Source organism: Condylostylus longicornis, unplaced genomic scaffold (assembly GCF_029603195.1).
Source record: "Condylostylus longicornis isolate FDR11 unplaced genomic scaffold, ASM2960319v2 ptg000081l, whole genome shotgun sequence".
NCBI classification, from domain to species: domain Eukaryota; kingdom Metazoa; phylum Arthropoda; class Insecta; order Diptera; family Dolichopodidae; genus Condylostylus; species Condylostylus longicornis.
Window position 1 is genome coordinate 2,253,296 of NW_026578049.1, and position 22,443 is coordinate 2,275,738.

The 22,443-nt window shown below is 21.4% G+C and overlaps 1 protein-coding gene across 1 annotated transcript; it reads right to left on the minus strand.

Annotated features, from left to right (window-relative positions):
• Positions 1-10,088: 10,088 nt before the first annotated feature.
• On the minus strand, positions 10,089-19,885 carry LOC129613248 (uncharacterized). Its single transcript, XM_055527231.1, has 3 exons — positions 19,485-19,885; positions 19,111-19,368; positions 10,089-12,240 (listed from the first exon to the last, which is right to left on the minus strand). The coding sequence occupies exons 1-3, from the start codon at positions 19,543-19,545 to the stop codon at positions 10,904-10,906; spliced, it is 1,656 nt and encodes a 551-aa protein (XP_055383206.1). The 5' UTR covers positions 19,546-19,885; the 3' UTR covers positions 10,089-10,903.
• Between the last annotated feature and the right edge of the window lie 2,558 nt (positions 19,886-22,443).

Genomic DNA, 22,443 nt, shown 5'->3' on the forward strand with positions numbered 1-22,443 from the left:
TGACATATCCCAAAAGTTGGTTGAACCGTTTCATCCCGAAAGAAAACTCGAATATAAATTTTGGTGATAATTGGTTCGGCCGAACTTAAGATACTAATTTGCACAGATAGACTGACAGACAAACACAAAAACAGACCAACAAACATCTCTCTTAAAATAGTTTATTTATGCTTCCTTGGCATGGAGAAATGCATTTCTGCCAAAAACTCGACATGCAAAGTTTGGTGATTACATAACCTCTCTTACATAATGATAGGTGATTACATAACGAAACGGAATACATTTTTTTTTATTATAAATATTAATTTTTATTCTAAATTATAAACTCTCATTTTGTTTCTCATTAAAATAAAAAAAATTAATGTAAACGTAGCACTTATAATTTGTACACATTACAAGTATGAGTATGAAAAGATGTATGTAACATATATACATACACTTAAATTTTTTGAGAGAATTTCTATATATGGGATAAATTTTTAATATCTCATTTAAAATCTTAACTTATTATTATTATTATGCTTTTTAACAAAAAATAAATGTTGGAAAAGAGAAATAACAATAATGGAAATAATTTAACAGAAAATTAAAATACACATGTATACCTAACATCCGACTTAAATAATAACTGAATGTATTTATTAAAAAAAAAAGCAAATCTATCACAAATATTAAAATTAAAAAAATACGAGTAATTCTTTATTTCGAAAAAAAAAATTTAATTCAAATTTTTGCCACTAGTATTGAATTAAATTCCAATTTATTTTTGTATGTAAAAATTAAGCATGCATGTTAACCGAATGTACTGTTATAAACATTTTGTATGTTACTATTTAGTTTAATATTTTTTTTGTAACACACATACAAAAACACACTTTTTATATAGGTGCCTACATATATGAGATATTTACAATTTATTCACTTTTTCATATTAAAATTTTTTATGTATACCATAATAAAATTTATTTAAATTTTTCATAAAATAATATTTAAATTGTTATTAAAAATTTTTTAATACTATAAGTCATTATACTATAATATTATAAATCCCACATATTTATTGTATATATGTACATTATATTAAATACATACTTAATAATATTTACCGTTTAATATGTAGGTATATAATTTGTATGTACATTATTTTTTAATAAAATTATTTTCTCATTTTATACGTTAATGCGGCATCATTAACCTTAGCTAATGAATAAATTATTATACGAGTATTATATTGAAATACCGATATAATAATAAATATCATAATATGTATTTATATATTATACATATGTATGTATGTTTCGGCAAATATACAGCAAAGTTGCCTATGTTAAATTGAATAGTTTCGAATAAATTATGTTTAAATATTTGATGTGATCTTTTAAAATCTATATAATTTACCTGAATAAAAGTAAACTGAGTGAAATATAAGTTCATAATATTGAAATGATTGTATTCATTTGAAAATTTCCTCCTTTATTTGGTTAAGACTTCCAAGCTTTTAACAAAACAAATTCAATTTCAAAATTTTTAGAATTGCTCCAGGCGCATTTTGAAAATATATTTTGGGTGAATTAAAACTGTAATCATTATATAAATTCAATAAATATATATTATTAGAATATGTACTGATGTATGTGCTAGCATATCTCTATTTACAATAATGTCTACAACACTGCTATACAAGAACATGTTCAAAAAATGCCATTTTCTAGTCAAATATTGAAATTATTCACATTATTATGCTTTTTATGAGATTCAATATTAGGATTATATATTATTATGCTCATCTCTAACATGATAATATATAATTCTAATGTGAATACCTAATGCAGAATATTTTTGTATTTTTAAGAAAATTCAGGAATTTTGAGTTATTACAGTTTAGCAGCAATAAAGCAATTTACAGGTATATACAAATAACTATATATATATAATATTTACCTTCTCTATAAATATATAATATTCATTAGAAATTATTAATGATGGCATGTACACACAAATACATATTATGTATACCCAATGTTCCTTTACACAATTTATATTGAAAATACTCACTTTGTAATTATGATAATTATAGATTAAAAAGAAACAAAATTTTTATTAATTTATTACTTATTTATTTAAATGTGATGATGAATGTTAAAGATTGACTCACAAATATTATTCATTCATAAAAATAAAATTTGATTATATTTACAATAATATACGCCATTCTTAATTTAGATCGCAAATCACTAAATTTAAAATCAAATTTTGCAACTTAAAATAAAATATACGTTCTGTAAATGCAATATTCAACTATACAAATACCAAAACAATTAAATACCAAGTAAAATAAATAAAAATTGCATACTTCTTGGGGGCTTATTTTGGTTAGTTGAGTCAAGTACAATTGAGGAAACCATGCAAATGTGGAGTGATTAAGTGGATTCTAATCAAATTTGTGGATCCATATTAAACTCCATTTTTTTAAGATTTCTTGGAAACACTATTTCTATATAACTTTATATTTCTTGCTTGCTTAAACAATCTTACGCATATTTATTACATTAAATTTTTAGTAATATTCTTTATAATTCAAATTAATTTACGTAAAAATTTTATAAGCCAAAGGATGTAAATTTTAAATTATTATTCCACTTCAAATAAACTCCGAAAGAATAATTCTTTAAAATTAACTAAAAGAAAAATTTTCTAAATTTCAAGATGAAAAAAAATTTATAGTTTAAAATTTCCAAAAATGCCAACATATTTATGTATGAGTACTAAAATTAAGTAACCTAATTTGATGTAATCCAAAATAACCTTCCATTACACAAGTTAATTATGTGAATGTATATATATTATTATTTATATTTTAAACACACAATATATGTCAGCACAAACAATATGTGTATAATCACATACAAGGTCATATACTTCTCATAATGCATATATATATACCTATGTATACTTATGCGTATGTATATACTTTAAGTATTGATAAAAGAAAATTATGTGGTGAACAAAGGCATGTAGGTATGTGTAGTTTATTTTGATCAATCAATAAAATTACAAAGGAAATTTTTAATTTAAAACATCATCCGGAGAAATCATAATTTAAATTATAATTATAAATGAAAGGAAAATATTATGTTACATATATATATATATAAAGATAATATTAATATTTACATGCGTATGGTATTTGTTAAACCTGTCAAATAAATTTCGAATGTGGGAAAATATTTTAAAGGTTGCTTTATTTTGAAAATAGGTCGCATAACTTAAAAAGCCTTATGAAAATTTTCAAAATAAACAAACACTGAATCATTCACATGTTTCATATTTCTTGCAAATTAAACAAAAGAATATTGTGATAACGGTTAATATCGTTGGTTTTCAATGTTTTTAATTTCGGAAGTTGATTAACGTTAAATTGTGGAACTTGAATCTCACGTTATAATTGTCAATGTGAAATTGTCTATATTTTTGAGCAAATAATTTAATATTTTGGATCTTTCCCTTGGCTTACAAAATTAAGTGATTTGATCTGTTTTTGTAGTTTCTTTCATAAAATTTATTGGTTTGGTTGTCATGTATTCGACAACGATTTAAGCTTTGGACAACAACATTTCTTATTTATAATCGGTGATATTTTAGTCAAAATGTGCGATAAAGTTGCTCGAAATTAGAACCAACAAATGAACAGCCTATAAGACGTAACCATGGCCAAAACTTATATGTACATGTATGAAATTACAAATAAAAAGGTCCATATATTAAAAATTTAAATAGACCTTTTCAATTATAGTTTTTAAACTTTGTTACATATTACATGTGCTCTTAAGTACGAATAAGAAAAAGACACGAATTTAATATTGATACAAAGTGAAAACTCTTGTAAGACAAGCTCCATAAGGGACAATTATTTTTACTAAGAATTAATCAGAGTAATAATGCAAACTTCTGTATAACCAGAATCATTTTTTTTGCCAAATAATAATCTGTGTTGCGGAGGTCTGACTTTACATTTATTTATTTATAATTTAACAGAGACATCTATATAATAAACTTCAATAAACTACACAATTAAAATTCCAAGAACGGTATTTTCATACTTTTGAGAGCAAGTCTTTAAAGTCATAAAAAAGATGAATTTAATTTTTTTCTCTATATATTTAAAATAAAAATAAAATATTTCACAAAATTTTAAAAAATCATTATTGCAACCAATAAATGAAAAACGAAATATTAATCACAAATAATATACATACACACTCACATTATGTATGCATCATTTCTTAAATTCCAATATTATTATTATTTAAATATTTAAAATATCAAATTAAAATTTTTAAATTATGTATATGCCTACATAAAATAGTCATCATTAAGTTCTCAGGAAATTAAACAAATAATTTTTGATTACAAATGTACAAAAACCAAAAAATTTCTGATTCAAAAAAATATTTTTTTTTGTCCCCCATTTTATATTAATTTTTTTTTCTAAATATTTAAATATCTATTCATAAAAGTAATATCATCTATATAGGAGTCACCAAAATTAATAAGAAAAAAAATTTTTATATAAAAATTATTTAAAATATAAAAAAAAAATAATTTTTTTTTTGAAAATAAAATATGAATTACTAACCGACTGCATGTCACCAGGAATTTTGTACGTATGCAATAAAAATAGTATCTATACAAAAAAAAACATCAAATAATCATAGAACAAAATTTCATTTTACAAACACAAAACACAAAAAATAAATAGAATTTTTTTTTTCTGAATTTAGAAAATTAACTGAAAGAAATTCCAATCTACTAATTCCAACAACAAATTTAATGATAATGTAGGGATTTTATTTATTTTATTTTATTATTTTTTTTGGTTTTTTTTTTTATAAATATTTATTTTCCAGGAATCACCTTGTAAAATATTAATTTTTTTTTTTCTTTATTTTCATATATTTATTATTTTCTTATTTTTTTTTTTTTATTTTTTTTTTTGGTTTAAATTTTTAATATTTTTATAATATTGTATTCTTTAATCTTGATAATAATAAAAAAAAAATTTTTTTTTTAAACCAATACAAACACAATTTGTATACACCTTTAAAATTCATAAATTATATACAAAAACAGCAACAACAAAATGTTTAAAAAAAAACAAAATTTATACACGCACTGACATTATGCATTGGTATTTGACATCGTATTCATATGTATACGTATATCATTTTAATATCTATGTATTGATGAAAAATATTTAATTTATTTGAAAATATTTTTTGAAATTATATTTGTGCATTTTCAACTTTTTGTAAGTAAATGTGTAAATATATGTATATATTCTGTTTTATATATTTTATTTAATATTTTTCAATGTACAAAGATTTAAATTCAATGAAAAAACACATATTTCACATATGTATATGCAAAATATTTACAATAAATATATTATTTACACAAAATTTTAAGATTGTATTTTAAATTTAATCACAAAATAATATTAACAATATTTGAATTCGCCTCCTCTATTGAGAAAAATAAAAAAAATATAAGAAATTTTAAATAAAAAACCATTGATATTTTTTTTTTTGTAAATTACATTGAACTTTTTAAAAAAATTTAAATTACAAATTTGACAAATTTCAATTATAACTTCATAAATAAAGTTTAGTAAACTAAATTATTTTAAGAATACAATCTTCACTCAATAAAAAATTTTGTAATTTGAAAGATAAATTGAAGTTTAATTTCACAAAAATATTAAATAAATTATGTTTGGTCTTATATTTTATATTTCTGCATTATTTTTATTTTTTTTTATTATTATTATTTTTTGTCTATTTCACAATAATCGATTGGACTATTTTTGCAAATATAGTAAATTTACTATAAAGATTTCATATAAATTCTATTTCATATAAATTTAAAAAAAAAAAATTTTTAATAATTGTGAAATTTTTTGATATTTTTGTCAAATATAAACAAATAATATGTTCAGTGTTGTCAAGTAAAAATTTTGAAATATAATTATATTATATACATATATAAAATTAAATAATCATAAAAATTGTTGTATATTATATTTATTATTTTAGTATTTTTATTATTTATCTAATAAAAATAATTATTTTTAGTAAGTCAAATAAGAATCAGTTATATATATATATATATATATCATTATCATCGGCGAATCGAATTACATTTCAAAATTATTTTTGGTGATTGGCTTTGTTAACCAGCTTAAATGACGTCATCATTTTTTTCATAAAAAAAATTTTATTTTGATTTTTAATTTCATTTGCTAAGCTTATCGCACAGAATTTTCATTCAAGATATTTTGACAGCTCGTCACATTTGAAATTATAAAAATTCTTATTCGCCAAAAATGTCATTCGCTTCGCCGATCATTGTAAATAAGAAAATAAATTCGATTAAAATTATGCAAATACAAAATTAAAATGTCATTTTTTGACAAACAAAAAATTCATAGTAAATGCATTGAACAATAAGTACTCATGAAGAGGAAACTTTTAAGTTGCTTCAAAACTTTCAGAAAAAAAGAAATTTTATTAGAAATTGTTAAGTTGGAAAATATAAAACCAAAACTATCAATTACATATCTGTCAAATTAATTCTAATATTCTGTTGTCAAATTTTAGTTCTTTGATCAATATATAAAATCAAAATATTTTAATAATATGTAAACTCTAATCTAAAATTATTAAAACCAAAACCAGAGATAAAAGTTCTGATTTTATTTAATTCTAAGTAAGTTTTGCTCGGAAAAATTGGTCCCAATTTTTGCTTTCTACTAGTAGCTAAAACTTTACTCAATTCATGTTATAACTATGGCTTTCTTGAAAATTTTTGGCAAAGAACAATAGGAAATCTCATACAAAGAGTTTACATCTTCTTAATTGTTTAAATTGTCTTTGTTTTTCAATAATAAAATATTCGATTATTCGGATCATATGTATATTTTATTATTTTTCAGCATTTAAATAAACAAATCTATTATTTGTATGTTTATAATTTGACAATGAAATTTCTTACTAAATAAAAACTTACTTAATATACTCAATTTTTTATCACATTTTTTAATTAATTATAAAACATAAATTATTTTAATAAATTTTACACTCTATGTATAAGTAATTTATTGTTAAGAGCAATATGATGTTCCAACTTTACTTATACATATATTTATTTGAAATACATACATATAAAATTATTATAAGAGGAAAAAGCTAAATAAAAAAAGTACTTAAAATTTTTCTTTAATATTTTTTATATTAAAAATTTTTTAAAACACAAAAATTTAAAACGCACACAATTACAAAAACTTTTTATTCTTTATATTTTAAACACAATCACAAATTGTACTATTTAGTACAGGAAAAAAAAAAAACAAAAATACACCTTCACATATAAAATATTTTTGTGCATGTGATTGTGAATTTCTTTATATTAAATTCATTAATCTTAAATATTTTATTTCCGAAATGATTTTAATTTAAATTTTTTTTTATTAAATTTTATTTTTTGTTTTTCTTTTTTTGCAATATAAGGAATTTTATTTGCACAATTTAAATATTAATTTTTTTTTTATCTAATATACGCACTTTATTATTTTATTAAATTATTTTTTAACAAATAAATTTTAATAGCAATTTTAAAAAATTTTAAAACCAAAATTATTATCTTTATTTTTTTAATAATATGTCAAAAATTTTGACATTAGTTTTTATAAGTTTCCATAAATTTTTTTTTTTTATTTTATTGTTGTCAAATTTTTTTTTTTCTTTTCATTGAATAAAATGGAAAAAAGCGCGACGACGAACGATTAATAATTTTGTCGCCATGCGGATGCCTTTACCACAAAAGTGTTCTCAATGATCTGAAACTGATTTGAAGAAAAAAGATAATTTTTATATGTACACGGAAAAAAAAATTTTCAAATCATTTGGAAAATTCTATGATGCTTTTATTTTATTTTTATTTTATGTTTTTTTTTCATTTTATTAAGAAAAATAAATACAAAAGGGAATTACAAAAGAAAATTTTCATTTTCACCTCTCAAAAAAATGAAAAATAAACAAAAAGAAAACACGATAAGAAAATTGAGAAGTAAAAAAAAAAACAAAAGAATAATAAAATGAGAAAATGGGAAAAATTTAAAATTGAAAATTTCATTGCATTCAAAAAAAAAATAAGCATTTTTAAAGAGAATTTAAAAATTTATGAGAGCAAAACAGAAAAAAACATCTGAAACAAAAAGATCATTGAAAAGAACCAAAAATATTTTTAATTTTAGTAACTTAGAGAAATTAAGAGGGTCTCACATTATTTCAGTGATATTTTTTAATTAAATTTCATCCTACATTAATTTTTTTTTAGTAAAATCCTTGTCAAATTAAACTTGTAAAATCCTTGAGAATCAAATTAATCTATTCAAAATTTAGAAAATTAAATTTTATACTAGTAGAAAGTCAAGCAGGTGAATGAAATATTAAAGATTCAATTTACATAATTTACAAAGAAAGTACTTTGCAAAGAAGATGTATTATTTACTTCCCATTAAATTATTTAACAATGAATTACTCACCACTTAATTATATCTCTTAATTATTACATTACATTATGTTACTAACCAGGAAATTTCACAATAAATATGCTACATATTTTTACAACTATAATATTGGGATAATAATATTTGGAAGCCAAATTGTAAGATCATGATGACAATTAATTCAAAACATTGAGAAATATTGTAAAAAAGCTGTTACTACCTTTTGAATACAGCATATTCAATTGATTTGAAGTTTTCTAATATAATTATGAGTTTACACTGTTTTTTTACCCTTTCGACCTGGCTGGTACACATATTATGTACCAGTAAAATCCAGACATTCCTAAAAGTTAAAAATGGCATTGTACTTGTTTCTCTGTTGTACCATTTTGTTTTTATACACGATTCGGTACACTAAATTTTAACGCAATTTTGTTTTATCACAAATAGTTTGTTTTATATATGCATAGGTAATAGATCCCTTATGTAAAACATGTACTAATTATACTATTCGAAAGCCGGTTCGAAAGGATTTAGCCTTATGATTTTATTTGGCATTTCCAATACTGAAATAGAAAAACTTATGAATATTCCAAATTTTATGTAAAGCTAGCTTTAACTATGCATATCTTTTGAAAATAACACATCTTCAAGAAACTTCAGTCACGTTAATTTCAAAATTATATTTCTGTTAGCAGTACATAATGTAAATGAACAATTTTATATACGTTTCACTGTATAAGAATTTTGTAACAAAAACAAATAACATCAGTTTATAAAATTTTTCTTTAATTAATACAACAATAAATTAATTAATTCACATTATTATTATATTTATTATCATTATTATAATTCAATTATATTATAATTGCTGAAAAATATTTTATAGTGTATTGAAAATTTAATTAAATTTAAAACAAAAGTAATCTCCTATATATTAAATGAAAAGTCAGTAAATATTGAGGTCAAACTTTTTGAATTTGTAGAAGAATTGACATTGTCATTAATAAATAATTAGTATTTGTAATTAAAATTAGATTTGAATAAATTTCAATAACAGAATTTATAATTGTTATACATCTAGTTATTTATTATTATTTTTCATTGTTATTATTTTCTTCTTATTTTTAATTTTTGTTTTTTATTTTTATTTACTAAATAATATTTTACTCCTTTACATTATTGCAAATATTTTGTTCTGGAACATTTAGCTGAATACACCAACGTTCGCCTAAATATATGCAACATTTATTTATAATATTGCATTGTATGAAATGACGATCATTTTTGAAACTACAAAATTATTGTACCTATATATTTTTTATAAAAATAATTTTACATTTTAACTTTATATCTTATTCTATTTTGGAAAAATAATCTCTTTTTTGTTATACAAATATAATATATAGTATGCTTGATTTGATTATAATAGTTATTAATACAAATTATAATCTGATAAAAAAATTTCAATTACATCTGATTCCAATTCCAAGTAGTATTTTAGTGTTAGATACAATTAAATTTCGACAAAACTCTAATATTTAACCTGTATTTAACCTGTAGTTTAAATTTTAATCTACATTTGTAATAAAATATCAATACCAAAAAAAAAATTTTCAAATTTCGTAGAAAATTAATTGACATAAACGCCTACACATGTACATAGTTCAATAAGTATACAAAATTAAGAAATATTATAATAAAATTTCGTAGTGTATTGTGTTTATTAATTATATTATATAAATTTTCCACAATTTTTACTCAATTAATAGGCAAGAAAACATATTATGTATATATATAAAAAATATAGTTCTAATTCTAATATTAGTAATCTCTTATACATACAAGATTTAGTTATAGATAGCAAAATTTAAGTCACAATTTAATTGCATTCAAACATGTTGTGTATTGATTCAAACATGTTAGACTAATTAATAAGATACATAATGCTATTTAAAATTTTGTTATTTATGAACCAAAAAACTATTATTGCAAATAAGAAAATGATCATTCTATAAAAAAAAATTCATTTATTTGTTAACTTTCAATACCACACATACAACATGTCCTAACGTAATATACATTTGTAATCAAACATTTTATAAAATCATAATTGTTTTTTTTTAAATAAATCTAATATGCAACTGTCAAAAATTCAAGAAGAAAAAAATTAATTTCAATTTTTATTTAAATTTATAAAAGAAATAAAAAAAAAATTTTCAATTTGATTATTTTGTTTAAATAGACTAATATTTACTATAATTAATGTCATTCATCTTTTTGACATACTCTATTTTTTTTCTCTCTTTGTATATTATTTTCAAATATAATTATATGCTAGGTTGATGATGGTGTATCAACATTTCGAGATATTGTTGGGATTGTACCATCACTTAAATATTTCATATTTAATTGTTCAATTTGATGTTTTTTAAATATAATACCAAGTAAACAATTTTGTATATCAAATAATGAATTTTTATATGTTCTTGGTACTTTAATTGTAACAATAATTGTTATTAATGATGATATTGTTATAAATGCTAAACAATGTGCAATTAATGTTGCTGAATCTTCACGATAAAATATTGAATTATTTATATCACGCATAAAACTAACATTAATAACACCAATCGAACATAATTTTGTTGTACATGATATAAATATCATTAATTCAGAAAATTTTAAATGTGCTGTTTCTAATACTAATACTTTAATATTTGAAAAATTCATACCATATAAAAAACATACAATCCATAATGGTATTAAAGATTCATTACGTATTATCATACCTAATATTAATAAAAGAATTTGTGATAATGTTGATATAACAAATATCATTTTTATACTAATAAAAAATAATAAAATTACACCAACAATTGAACCAAAAAATACAATCCAATATATTAAACCATAATTATTAAAATTGTGTGTTAATGAAATTGCTGGATTAAATATAAACCATGACAAAATATATACAAAAAATGAAAAATGTATTGAATCACAAAATAATAGTATGAATGAGACTAGCCATTGTTTACTTTTTGTAACATAAAAGAAATTTGTTTGTTTAATAACTTCGGATCTTGTATCAAATATTGTTTCATTTGAATTTGCAATAAAAATATCATAATCTAAACTTTTTTTATAATCTAAATTACCTAAATAATTATAAATTTTAATAATTGACAATATTATAACAATTAATATTGATGTTGTTAAATATAAACCGGCCATTCCTTGATAAATACCATCAGTATTAATATTTGATGTTAATCTAATTCTATTATCAATATATTTTTCATATTTTAAATCATAATTTGATTCAATCATATTTGTAATATTTTCATTAAAATTTGTTATATTTTCATTAATATTTGTAATATTTTCAAAATTATTTGTTATATTATCAAAATTAAAATCAAATTTTTCAACATTATTTATAATAGATTTTATAGTTGTCGTTGTTGTTGTTATGTTGTTACGATTATCTTCAAGTTTAACATTTACACCAATCAATGATATAGCTGATGCAATACCAAATAAATACCATACAAAACATATCGATAAAATTATTGTCCGATTATTTTTCGATGAAATTATATTTAAATATGTTAAAGCACTTATAAATGTCATACCATATGCTATAAATGCAATATAAGACCCATAAATATCTGAAAAATAAAGAAGAAATATTAGACAAAATTTAATGCAAATATAAAAATTTTAGAAAAAAACACTACCCACAAATGAGTCTAATTTATATCACTAAAAACTTTTCCTAATCTATTGTTTGGTTAGGAAATCCTAAACAGCAGAAGAAATTTAAGATGCACAATTAAATAGTAGGTAAATTGTACTATCATAATACACAACAAGAAACCTGCTCAATACAAAATATTCTCCACGAAGAGAATGAAAGAAAAAATCTTTGTGTCTATGTACATCGCTAAATGTCCGATCTTGGTAAGTACAAGTAATTTGTAAGGTTTTCTAAGGCCAACTGCCTCAAGTACTTTCTTAGTCAGCAAACTCGTACTGAGGGATTTATGAGAAATTTACAATCGTTACAAATATCAACATAAATGAATAGAATAAAACAATAGTGAATTTTCAATAATTTTATTTCGAATTAAAATATCACAGCTGCCAGATTTTTTATCAATCGACAATAACAGCAATATTCGAAAAATATTCGAAGAATATAAACTAAGTGTAAATTTTTTACTGTCTTCTGTAAAGTAAAAACAAAATTCTTATTGGCAAAGAAAAACAGTTGTGATGTTTAAATTCAAAGTAAAAATATGGGAAATAAACCCCGAAACTCAAATTACATCATATACTAAATTTCTTAGTAAAACTCTTCTTCAAAACCATATAGAATGAATTGAATTCCATGTGCCATTCCATGTGCCATTTTTAAATCAATTAATATGTGACAATTTGTAAATGTTTTACAAATTATTGACACAATGTCGATTATATTGACGTAGAATAAACTTTGTTTAAACATTTATTCACTAAAACAATTTCAATCTAATTATAAACCCTTTTCGAAATTTTTATTAAATATTTTTATTTTCCACCGATAATTACAAAAAAAAAGGTTCATTTAATTTTTTATCAAAATGAAATATTTTTTGTTTAATCATTTTTTTTTTATTATCTTTGAAATTATTGCAAACAAAATTTACGATTAAAAATTAATTTTTATATTATTCAATGCCTTTTATTTTATTGGCGTTTCTATGGTTCAGGAATTTTAGAATTTGGTGCTGTTTTTGTCATTAATACCATGATAAAGTTATACTAAAATTGAAAATTAATAATAACCTTTATCATTATTAACAAAAACAAAAAAGGCATTTATTATTGAATATTTGCCGAAAATTTTATGCTGAATGAATAATACCCATATTTGATGAAAGCTCACTACACCTTAACACTAATTTACGACTAAACGATCTTACGTCATTTCAATACAATAATATGTAATAAAAACGTGTACGTAATGAGGTAACGTATGTATGTGATAAAACATATTGCCTATGTATGGTAGTTTAGATATAATTCATATGTTTTTGCGTCATTTATTTTTACTACTGTATAGATTATTAAGTTTCTCAATTGGTTTATTTCTGGATTTCATAATGTTTTTGACATAGCATTCGGGTTGCACTTGCCAAAAAGAATTCCATGTATTCGAATATATATTTGCAAAATAGCCGAACAGCAAAAATTTCTAATTTCAAATGTTGTAGCTAAAAATTTAATATTTAATTAATGACTTTATATACAAAACCCTGTTTATAGCAATAACTATATACTTCCGCGCCATACAATTTCCACACCAACATTGCGGTGACATTTTGATTACCGTATACACTGTGTCCATTTAGGGTTAGGGTTTAAATATAAATTTCTCATAGCTTATATGTGAAGAAAATCTGGCATTGCATATTTTTGTGAATTCAAATTTGTTCTAAATAAAATTTAAATGAATTAAATTTTGACCCCATATGCACTTTCGTGTTCAGTTAATTTTGTAACCAACAATTTAAACATTCATATAAGAATAATACATAAGTACTTTCTTCATCTTAAAATACAATATTCAAACATCTTATATATCTACTTGAAATACTTTTACCATTAATATAACTGCAATTGTTAAGAAATTTAAAAAACAATTGAAAAATTTAATTAAACTTATCTATAAGTATATAAAAGAGAAAACTTAATTGTTTAATTATTTTGTTTGCTCAGAATTGGCTCTTTGGCTCATTTCATTAAAAAAACGCTATAAATGCACACACATTGAACTCAACGTATATTTGTATGATTCTACATTATTGTGATTTTAAAAATTATAATGAAACTTTCTCTTCAATTTTATAATTGTTCCTATTTCGTAAATATATTTAAAAAAAAAAAAGTTTTTAACTAATATTGAAACGGTTTATATAAAGTACTTCAACTTCAACTAAAATTTATTTTATTTTATAAAACAATATGAATGCATTTAATAAGTTTGTATGTATGTGCTAAAAGAGCAATGTAATATTTTGTTTTCATCTTAAACAATTTCAACTGAATCATTTAGCTGGTCATTATGTAAAATTTCATTCCAATCTTGGAATTATATTAGAATTTTCAGTCTATTATATATAAGGATATTTTCGCAAACACACAATCTTAAATACTTTTATATTTATGCTCTGTACATAGTTATACTTTATACTCTTGCCTAACTATATTTTCTTGTAAAAATTTTAAATATAATTTTATTTAATCCAATGCCACCAATTGTTTGTTATTAGACTCTAGTGGATTTAGTTAGTTACTGACAGCTTTTTTATTTGCTTTTAATATTCAAAACAGAAAAGTTTTTCATTTTCTTTAAATTTTATCGAAAATAAACTTAGAAATTTTTCAAAAATAGAAACTAAAATTTTTCATATTTTATACTTAAAATACAAAAATAATTCAATATTCTATTCTTACTATATGGAATCCCTGAATTGAAAAACTTGAAAAATTTATTTAAAATAAAGAAACTGTGCTGCTCTAGATGATACACAATGAAAAATTTAACAAAAAAGTTTTCAATTTTTTTTTTTCTATAAGAACCAAAAAGATTTAAAGAAAAACTTTTCATTTGTTTTTTGTTTTTCTATTTTTTTATTGTGTATAATGTTGTACATTTCAAAACTTTTTGATTTTTCCCTTAATAATATATATATATATATAGAGCATTGTAAAATCAGAATTTATTAAGAAAGATTTGAACAATAAAAACTGGTTTATAATATTTTAACTTTAAAAAAAAAATAAAGTTAAAACTAATCAAGTTTCTAATAGCGGAAAATGGGACTTATGACCCGGAAATTATTTTAAATATGAAATAAATATTTGAAAAATTCGATTTATTCTAAAATATTTTTTAAATTCTATATAGGTCTCAATTATATAATTGATTTTATACTCCAAATGAATTTACGTCGATAATGGCTAACAACGAAGCCCTGATAGAAAAAACGAATCCGTTTTGAAAAGATGATTTTACAAATCTACCGCTTATATTGGTAAAAATACGATCTAAATTAGACAGTTAAGCTCACAGTAATAAATGCTATAAGAAAAAACTCTAAAACAAGTAAAATTTCTTTAAAAAATTTCTCAAGAGACCGCAAAATAATTTCATTATGTAACAGAAATTTTCCATCTTTTCAGGTAGACACCTTTTATCCAGCCTAAATTGTATAATAATATTTAAGTGTAATTAATAATCAAAATTATTGATTTGGCAACATCAACTTGTAGGCAGTGAATTCTCATATCATGTTTCAAATGCAAAAAAGGATATCAAATGTATTGATTTTAGACGAAATAATTTTAAATTTACCATTCTATTACCAGGAAATTTAACTCTTATTTCTATTAAGAGCGTTTACGGAACATAATAATATTAAAATTTCATAAGATCAATGATAAAATTTTAACAGAATCCTTTATTAAGAATATTTTTAATTATTTGTTATTAAATTTATTCATCACAATACTTATATTCATATATAATATTTATTAAAGGGGGAAATTTTATATTTCAAACAAAATATACAAGTATATATATATATGCAGTACATACATACATATATACATCACATGTACAGAATTCAAAATATCAAAAAATTTATTTAAAATTGGCTTACTTTTTACGATTAAATATTCAAATTTGTATTGATTATAATTTTTAATTAAAATTTAATATTCTCAATATAATTTTAAAAGTGCCACCTATATTTATCAAAGAATATTAAATATACACATAAAATAAAGTGTATATAATGTGTGTATGTGTAAGTATATAATATATATACAAATTTACACATTGTATTGATTCATAAAAAAGAAACAAATTTTTTATAAAATCACAAATTTTAGGTCAAAAATTATGAAAGAAAAAAAAATAATAAATGAAAATTTCAATCAATATTTTTTATGACAAGTACGAGTATTACGATGCTTTGTTGACTATGTACAACAGATCTAAAGCTTATATGTGCGTACTCTATAATTATACAAAATTAAGACCCCAAATCGAAAACAGTTGAACGATTCTATCAAAAATTATTATATTCAATAATCTTATTTCTTATAGATGAAAGGAAATAATAAATTATTCACAAACACATATCTGCTCCTATTGGCGAAATTGTAAAACAAACTGAATGCAATATAACTTTGACAACTGTCAAAGAAATCACAAAACAAAGAGTCAGGAAACTCAAAAAATTAAATACTCGTAACTGGTTGCTTGAGGTTGAAAAATAAAACCGATTTAAAATTGCGGTAGTAAATCGATTGGATGTAATGTGGGGATCTTTATAAATGTACTACAGCACCATATGACTATTGTTTAAACTAATTCTTGACATTAATTCTCATTTCACTTTTAAATTTATTTTCAAAGCTTATAAGTTGACGTACGTAACGCAAAAACAATTTTATAATATTGTTAGACCAAATCTATTCTTATACAAGTATTTTAAAATAAATATTGATATTAAAACAATATTTATTTTCTCAATTATTATTAACATGTCCTTGTAAAATGTAAAATAATTAAAATTTCATTAAAAACTAATTTAATTAACTTTGCCATTATAGAAATTTATTTTGTCGGACATATTGTACTTTTCATGTAATATGTATCAAATTAAGAGTAGGAAGTAAGGTGTACCGTAATTATTTTGTTACAGTAAAAATTTTTAAATTCAAACATATTTTAGGGGTTAAAGGTTACTAATACAAACTATACATACATTTACACATACAAGAGCATGTCTACTAAACACGTAATGAAAAATACTGCTTTTGTATCAAAATTGATACATTTTTTAACAATCTGGACATTTCAAACAATTATTTCTCTCTATAAGAAAATGTTTAACTACTTATAGATTATAAATCTGTATATATAGAATAATTAGTAATTAATTCGATTTGTTTTATAAAATTTATTTTTTCTACATTAGAAAAATAGTATTTTCATTAATTATTTTTATCTTATCATCCCATTAATTTTAAAGCAATTTCGAGTGAAATCAAAAGAAATTTCGAGTGAAAACTTTTTTAAGTAATTCAAAATACATAATTTTTCGAAACCCTCTTAAGTTTTGTTACTTAAAGAGTTATTTTGTTACTATTGTTACTTATTTTACTTTCTTTCACAATCCAATACCTACACTGTTATATTATTGAATTCCTTTTACAGGAACAAAATACTCAAAACTATTCCAAATCACAGGTGTGAACACATAATTTGCAAATGGAAGGCCGTTGTATTTGGAAATCCTTGAGTACAAACTAACCCTTTTATAAGTGCAAAAATTAACCTAAAAATTTTATTATTGAATATTTGACATTAAATTGCAGTTTTTCCCGCATTTTACAACTCTACCAAAGATTGGAACTGTATTCCCTAATTCTTAAATAGTTAACTCCGAAAACTAAATAGATTTATTCAACCAATTCATCTAGAACTGAATCTAATCACTTAAAAGAAATTTAACACCCCAATTGAATCTGAACTAATTTCGACTAAAAGTTTCAATTTCGTTTATCATACAATTTAACACTCGATTTAACCACTTTCATTTTTTATGAATAACAAATAAGAATATAACAAAAGAACCATATAATAATATAATAGTATTAAATCGTTAACAACAATTCGTATAACACATTATGTAAATTTAATTTCATATACACAAAATGTCATGTCAAAAATTTTTAATTTAACTACCATTATATTTACAAAGTATGAGCTAAAACCGTACATACATAATAATCTAATATTCAATTTAAAACTTAATCTTCTTATTATGTGCTAACTCAGTTAATAATTTTCACATGCTACCTTTGTATATAACAGAAAATATTAAGTGTAATACAACGTAAATATTGTAGGCACATTAAATTTTTTTTTTTGCTTATAATCAATAATCCTTTGCATGCAATCACCTGTATAATAGTTGTTCATATAAAATCTAACCATTTTAATTACACAAACATTTTTATATATTTATGTACATGTACCCTTTATATAAATTTATACATACAACATGTTCTCTATGTAATGCTCTTTAACATTAAAGAAAATCAGAAAGTAAACATAAAGTACAAGAAAAAAATAAAGTAAAACTTTGGAAAAATCTCCAAGGGTTCATTTTATTAATAATAATAAACAATATAAAAGTGGTAACAACAACACCAATTGTATATAAGTAGGTAAGAATTATAAAATATTGTTTAGAATTACCCCTTCCGCTCCCTTAAATAAAAAATGAAAAGAGTGGTACAATTTAAATTTTCTTGGAATTAAAAAAAATATTTTATCGATTTTATAATTACGAGTATTACAATTAGGAAAGGAAAAAAAAACAAAACTATTAATGTCCTCTGATGTCAAAATATTAAAAATATTATTAAAAATAAATTTTCTTAAAAATAAAATATTTATTATTTTTGTTTTAACTTACCTAAATTATCAATAAAAAACAATATGCTGGCAATAATATTTATGCAACCTGTTGCAATAAAAACTTCAAAATGAAAGAATAAAATTTTATTACGCCAAAATTTTGTTGCAACATAAACAGACGCCATTATTAATGCAATTAAACAACCCAATATTAATGGTCCATAATATAGAAAATCATTTAAATGATCTCGATCAATTGAAAATGCCGCCATTGAATAACCCATTAATAGACCACATGGTAAAAATGTAAATGTTGCTAAAAAACAAAAAAAAAACAATATTAATAAATGAAGGAAGGAGAGAGAATAGGACAAAAATATATTAAAATTAAAAAAATTAAAATTAATTTTTTTTTTTGTTATTCTAACTGACCTATAAATCTTGGGGTTATTCCACCTAACCAATTTCCACAATCACCTACACAACTCAACATTCTGTCTTTTTTTTATTTCAACACTAATTTTAATTGTTTCACAAATTTTAATGTGGTTTTTAAAAACCACCACAAAACATTCAATAAAATAATTTTATTTAAGTCTCGCACCCAAATTCCACTAAAGGGTTAATTTAATAAACGTATAAAAATTAATTATTATTTTTTTTTAATTATTTTTCTTTTAATCTATTTTAAATTTTTAAGGTCTTTTCTTAGAAAATTACGTAACAGAATTTATTACTCATATCCAAAAATTTTTCATTATTATTATATTTTGTAATTATTTTAATCTAAAATCATATAACGGTTAAAATATAAAATTAAAATAAGAACAAACACGCGGCACAAGAATAAGAACAATCAAAAAATATCACGAGAAAGTCAACACAAAAAATGAAATATGAATGAAAAAATCGTTAAAAGATAAAAATAAAATTTCGTCCTTTTTTTTCTTTTTGAATGTAGACTTGAACCGTTCAAGAATAACACTTTGATTGGACTGAAGTAAAGAAAATTATATGAAAAAAAATTTAAGAAAACAAAAATAAATGTAAATTAAAAATATTGAATTTTTTTACATACATACATACATTCACCTTTTCTATATTTATAAATATATATATACATATATATGATTGCTTTATCCGTATACGTATATTATATACGGTATTATACACATAGGTGTTACTATATATCAGGTGAATTAATTTACTGTTGTTGCTATTATGACACTTTTATATTTGAAAAGTATTGCAATACTGCTGCAATATTTGAAAATTATGAAAATGAAATTCAATCATTACCATCTTTGTGATATTTTTATATAGGATTATACAAATAGATTCGTTTTTTATATAGCAGTTTTAGTAATTGACTTGAAATCATCTAGAAGCTCAAGCTGGGTTTTTACTATGTTAGCTCGAAAGGTCGAAAATTTCATTTACCCATTATATTTCACGTCAAATAAGCAATATTTTTTAATTGGCTTGAAAGAAGCCGGCTTCAAGTTAAATAACGTTTAAGTAGGCATAAGTAGGGCTTCAAGTACGCTTTAAGAGAAAGATTTAAAGCTATCTATTATTCATTTTGAAATTCCTTTATTCTTTATAGTACACACTTGAAGTGCCATATAATTATCTACAGTAAAGAAAAAATACATTATGAACAAACTCTGTGTTCATAAAACAAAAGTAAAATAGGTATTTTATGCTCAATGCATTCGCCTTTATTTGACATTAGAACACTATGAACTCACGAGAATAGTTGTGTCAATTTATTATAAATTTTCTCAAAACAAACAAAATGAAATTGAACTGTTCTTTTTTAGAATGTTTTTGAACCATCAAAAACCTTAAAACCACAAAACTTTATATTTTCATTTTAAAACATTTTATCACACCGCGCAGTTTGCATTATGGTCAATGGAGATTTTAATCGAACTATTCTCTATATGTGTGTGTCATTTACTCGGAGAAAATATGATTATAATTAAATGGTGCTAACAAAAAATTAATTTTTAAAGTTAGTTCATAGTTTTAAAAATATTGACGATATTATTTACGAAGTTAAGAATAACTTCACACCATAGTTTTTTATTATTTCTATACTTACTTATATTTAGTTTCTAAATTTAAATTATAATTTAGTATACATACGATCAAATTTATACTTGTTATGAATGATAATTCTGTTAGTATATATATGTGTATGTAAAACACCTAAAATGTTCGTATTAAAATAATAGTATAAATAAATATTAATCATCTTTGCGTATTATCGCGGCTATAATTTGTATAATATATATATATATATATGTACTTGCGTAACTAAAACTATACTTGTACATACAATATGGCAATTTGATAAGATAAGAAATTCACAAAGTTTAATTAATATTTTTGTTTTTATTTTTTTTAAAAAATAGCATATGAGACATATATTATGAAGTTTTCTTATCTATAGAGATTGGAGGACAATAATCATTTTATCACAAGATAATATAATATGATTAAATGTATAACTGTAGTATACATATAAATAGTATGAGTATATGTATATAACAGTTAATTTTTAATAAATATTTATTATTACATACACCCCTACAAATTTATAATGATTTATAGATTCTCATGAAAAATATTTTTATTGCAACGAATATATATGTACATAAACATTAGCTACATACATTACATACATTTTTAGGGGTAGATCGATTAAAACAAATATTATAATATATAATGTAATAAAAATACGTAAAATATTGCATAAAACTAGGCTAAATTAATTAAAATTGAATAATAAATTTTGAATGAAATTGAAAATTTGTTTTGAATTGCTTTGAAAAGAAGACATATGGTAAGTATACATGTTGTGGGTTAAAAATTTTCGGAACATTTGTGTCTACTCGTATATTATTATAAAAATTTCAAATACCACAGTCATTAAATTGCAAATGCATAATACAATTTTAAATTTTTTATACATTTTGAATGCATATTATAAATATTAAAATTTTTTATATATTGCAATAAATTAAAAGAATATTTTTAGTATACTCATATTTCTATTGAAAAATTATCTTCAAAGTAGGTTACTTGACTTTTAATAAAATATGCATATATAATTCTGAAATTAATTATTTATTTATAGTTTCCAAGCAAGCACTTCATAATAATCATAAATAATTTATATAATTATTATTATTATTATTAACAAGCTATGTATGTACATAATGAAAAGTTCACAAAATACATAAATATTTTTTATTTTTGTTTTAATTTAATTATTTTCAAAATATATTAAAGGATTTATATTAATTTAATATAATAAATTGCGCAAACAATATATGTATGTATATATACATATATGTAGAATAATTAATATTATTATTACAAA

Coding starts and splice junctions, on each gene's coding strand:
- LOC129613248 (XM_055527231.1), bottom strand. CDS start 19,545: ATGTTGAGTTGTGTAGGTGATTGTGGAAATTGGTTAGGTGGAATAACC. Junction 19,369..19,484: donor AATAACCCCAAGATTTATAG/GTCAGTTAGAAT, acceptor TTTGTTTTTTAG/CAACATTTACATTTTTACCA. Junction 12,241..19,110: donor GTTTTTTATTGATAATTTAG/GTAAGTTAAAAC, acceptor TTTATTTTTCAG/ATATTTATGGGTCTTATATT.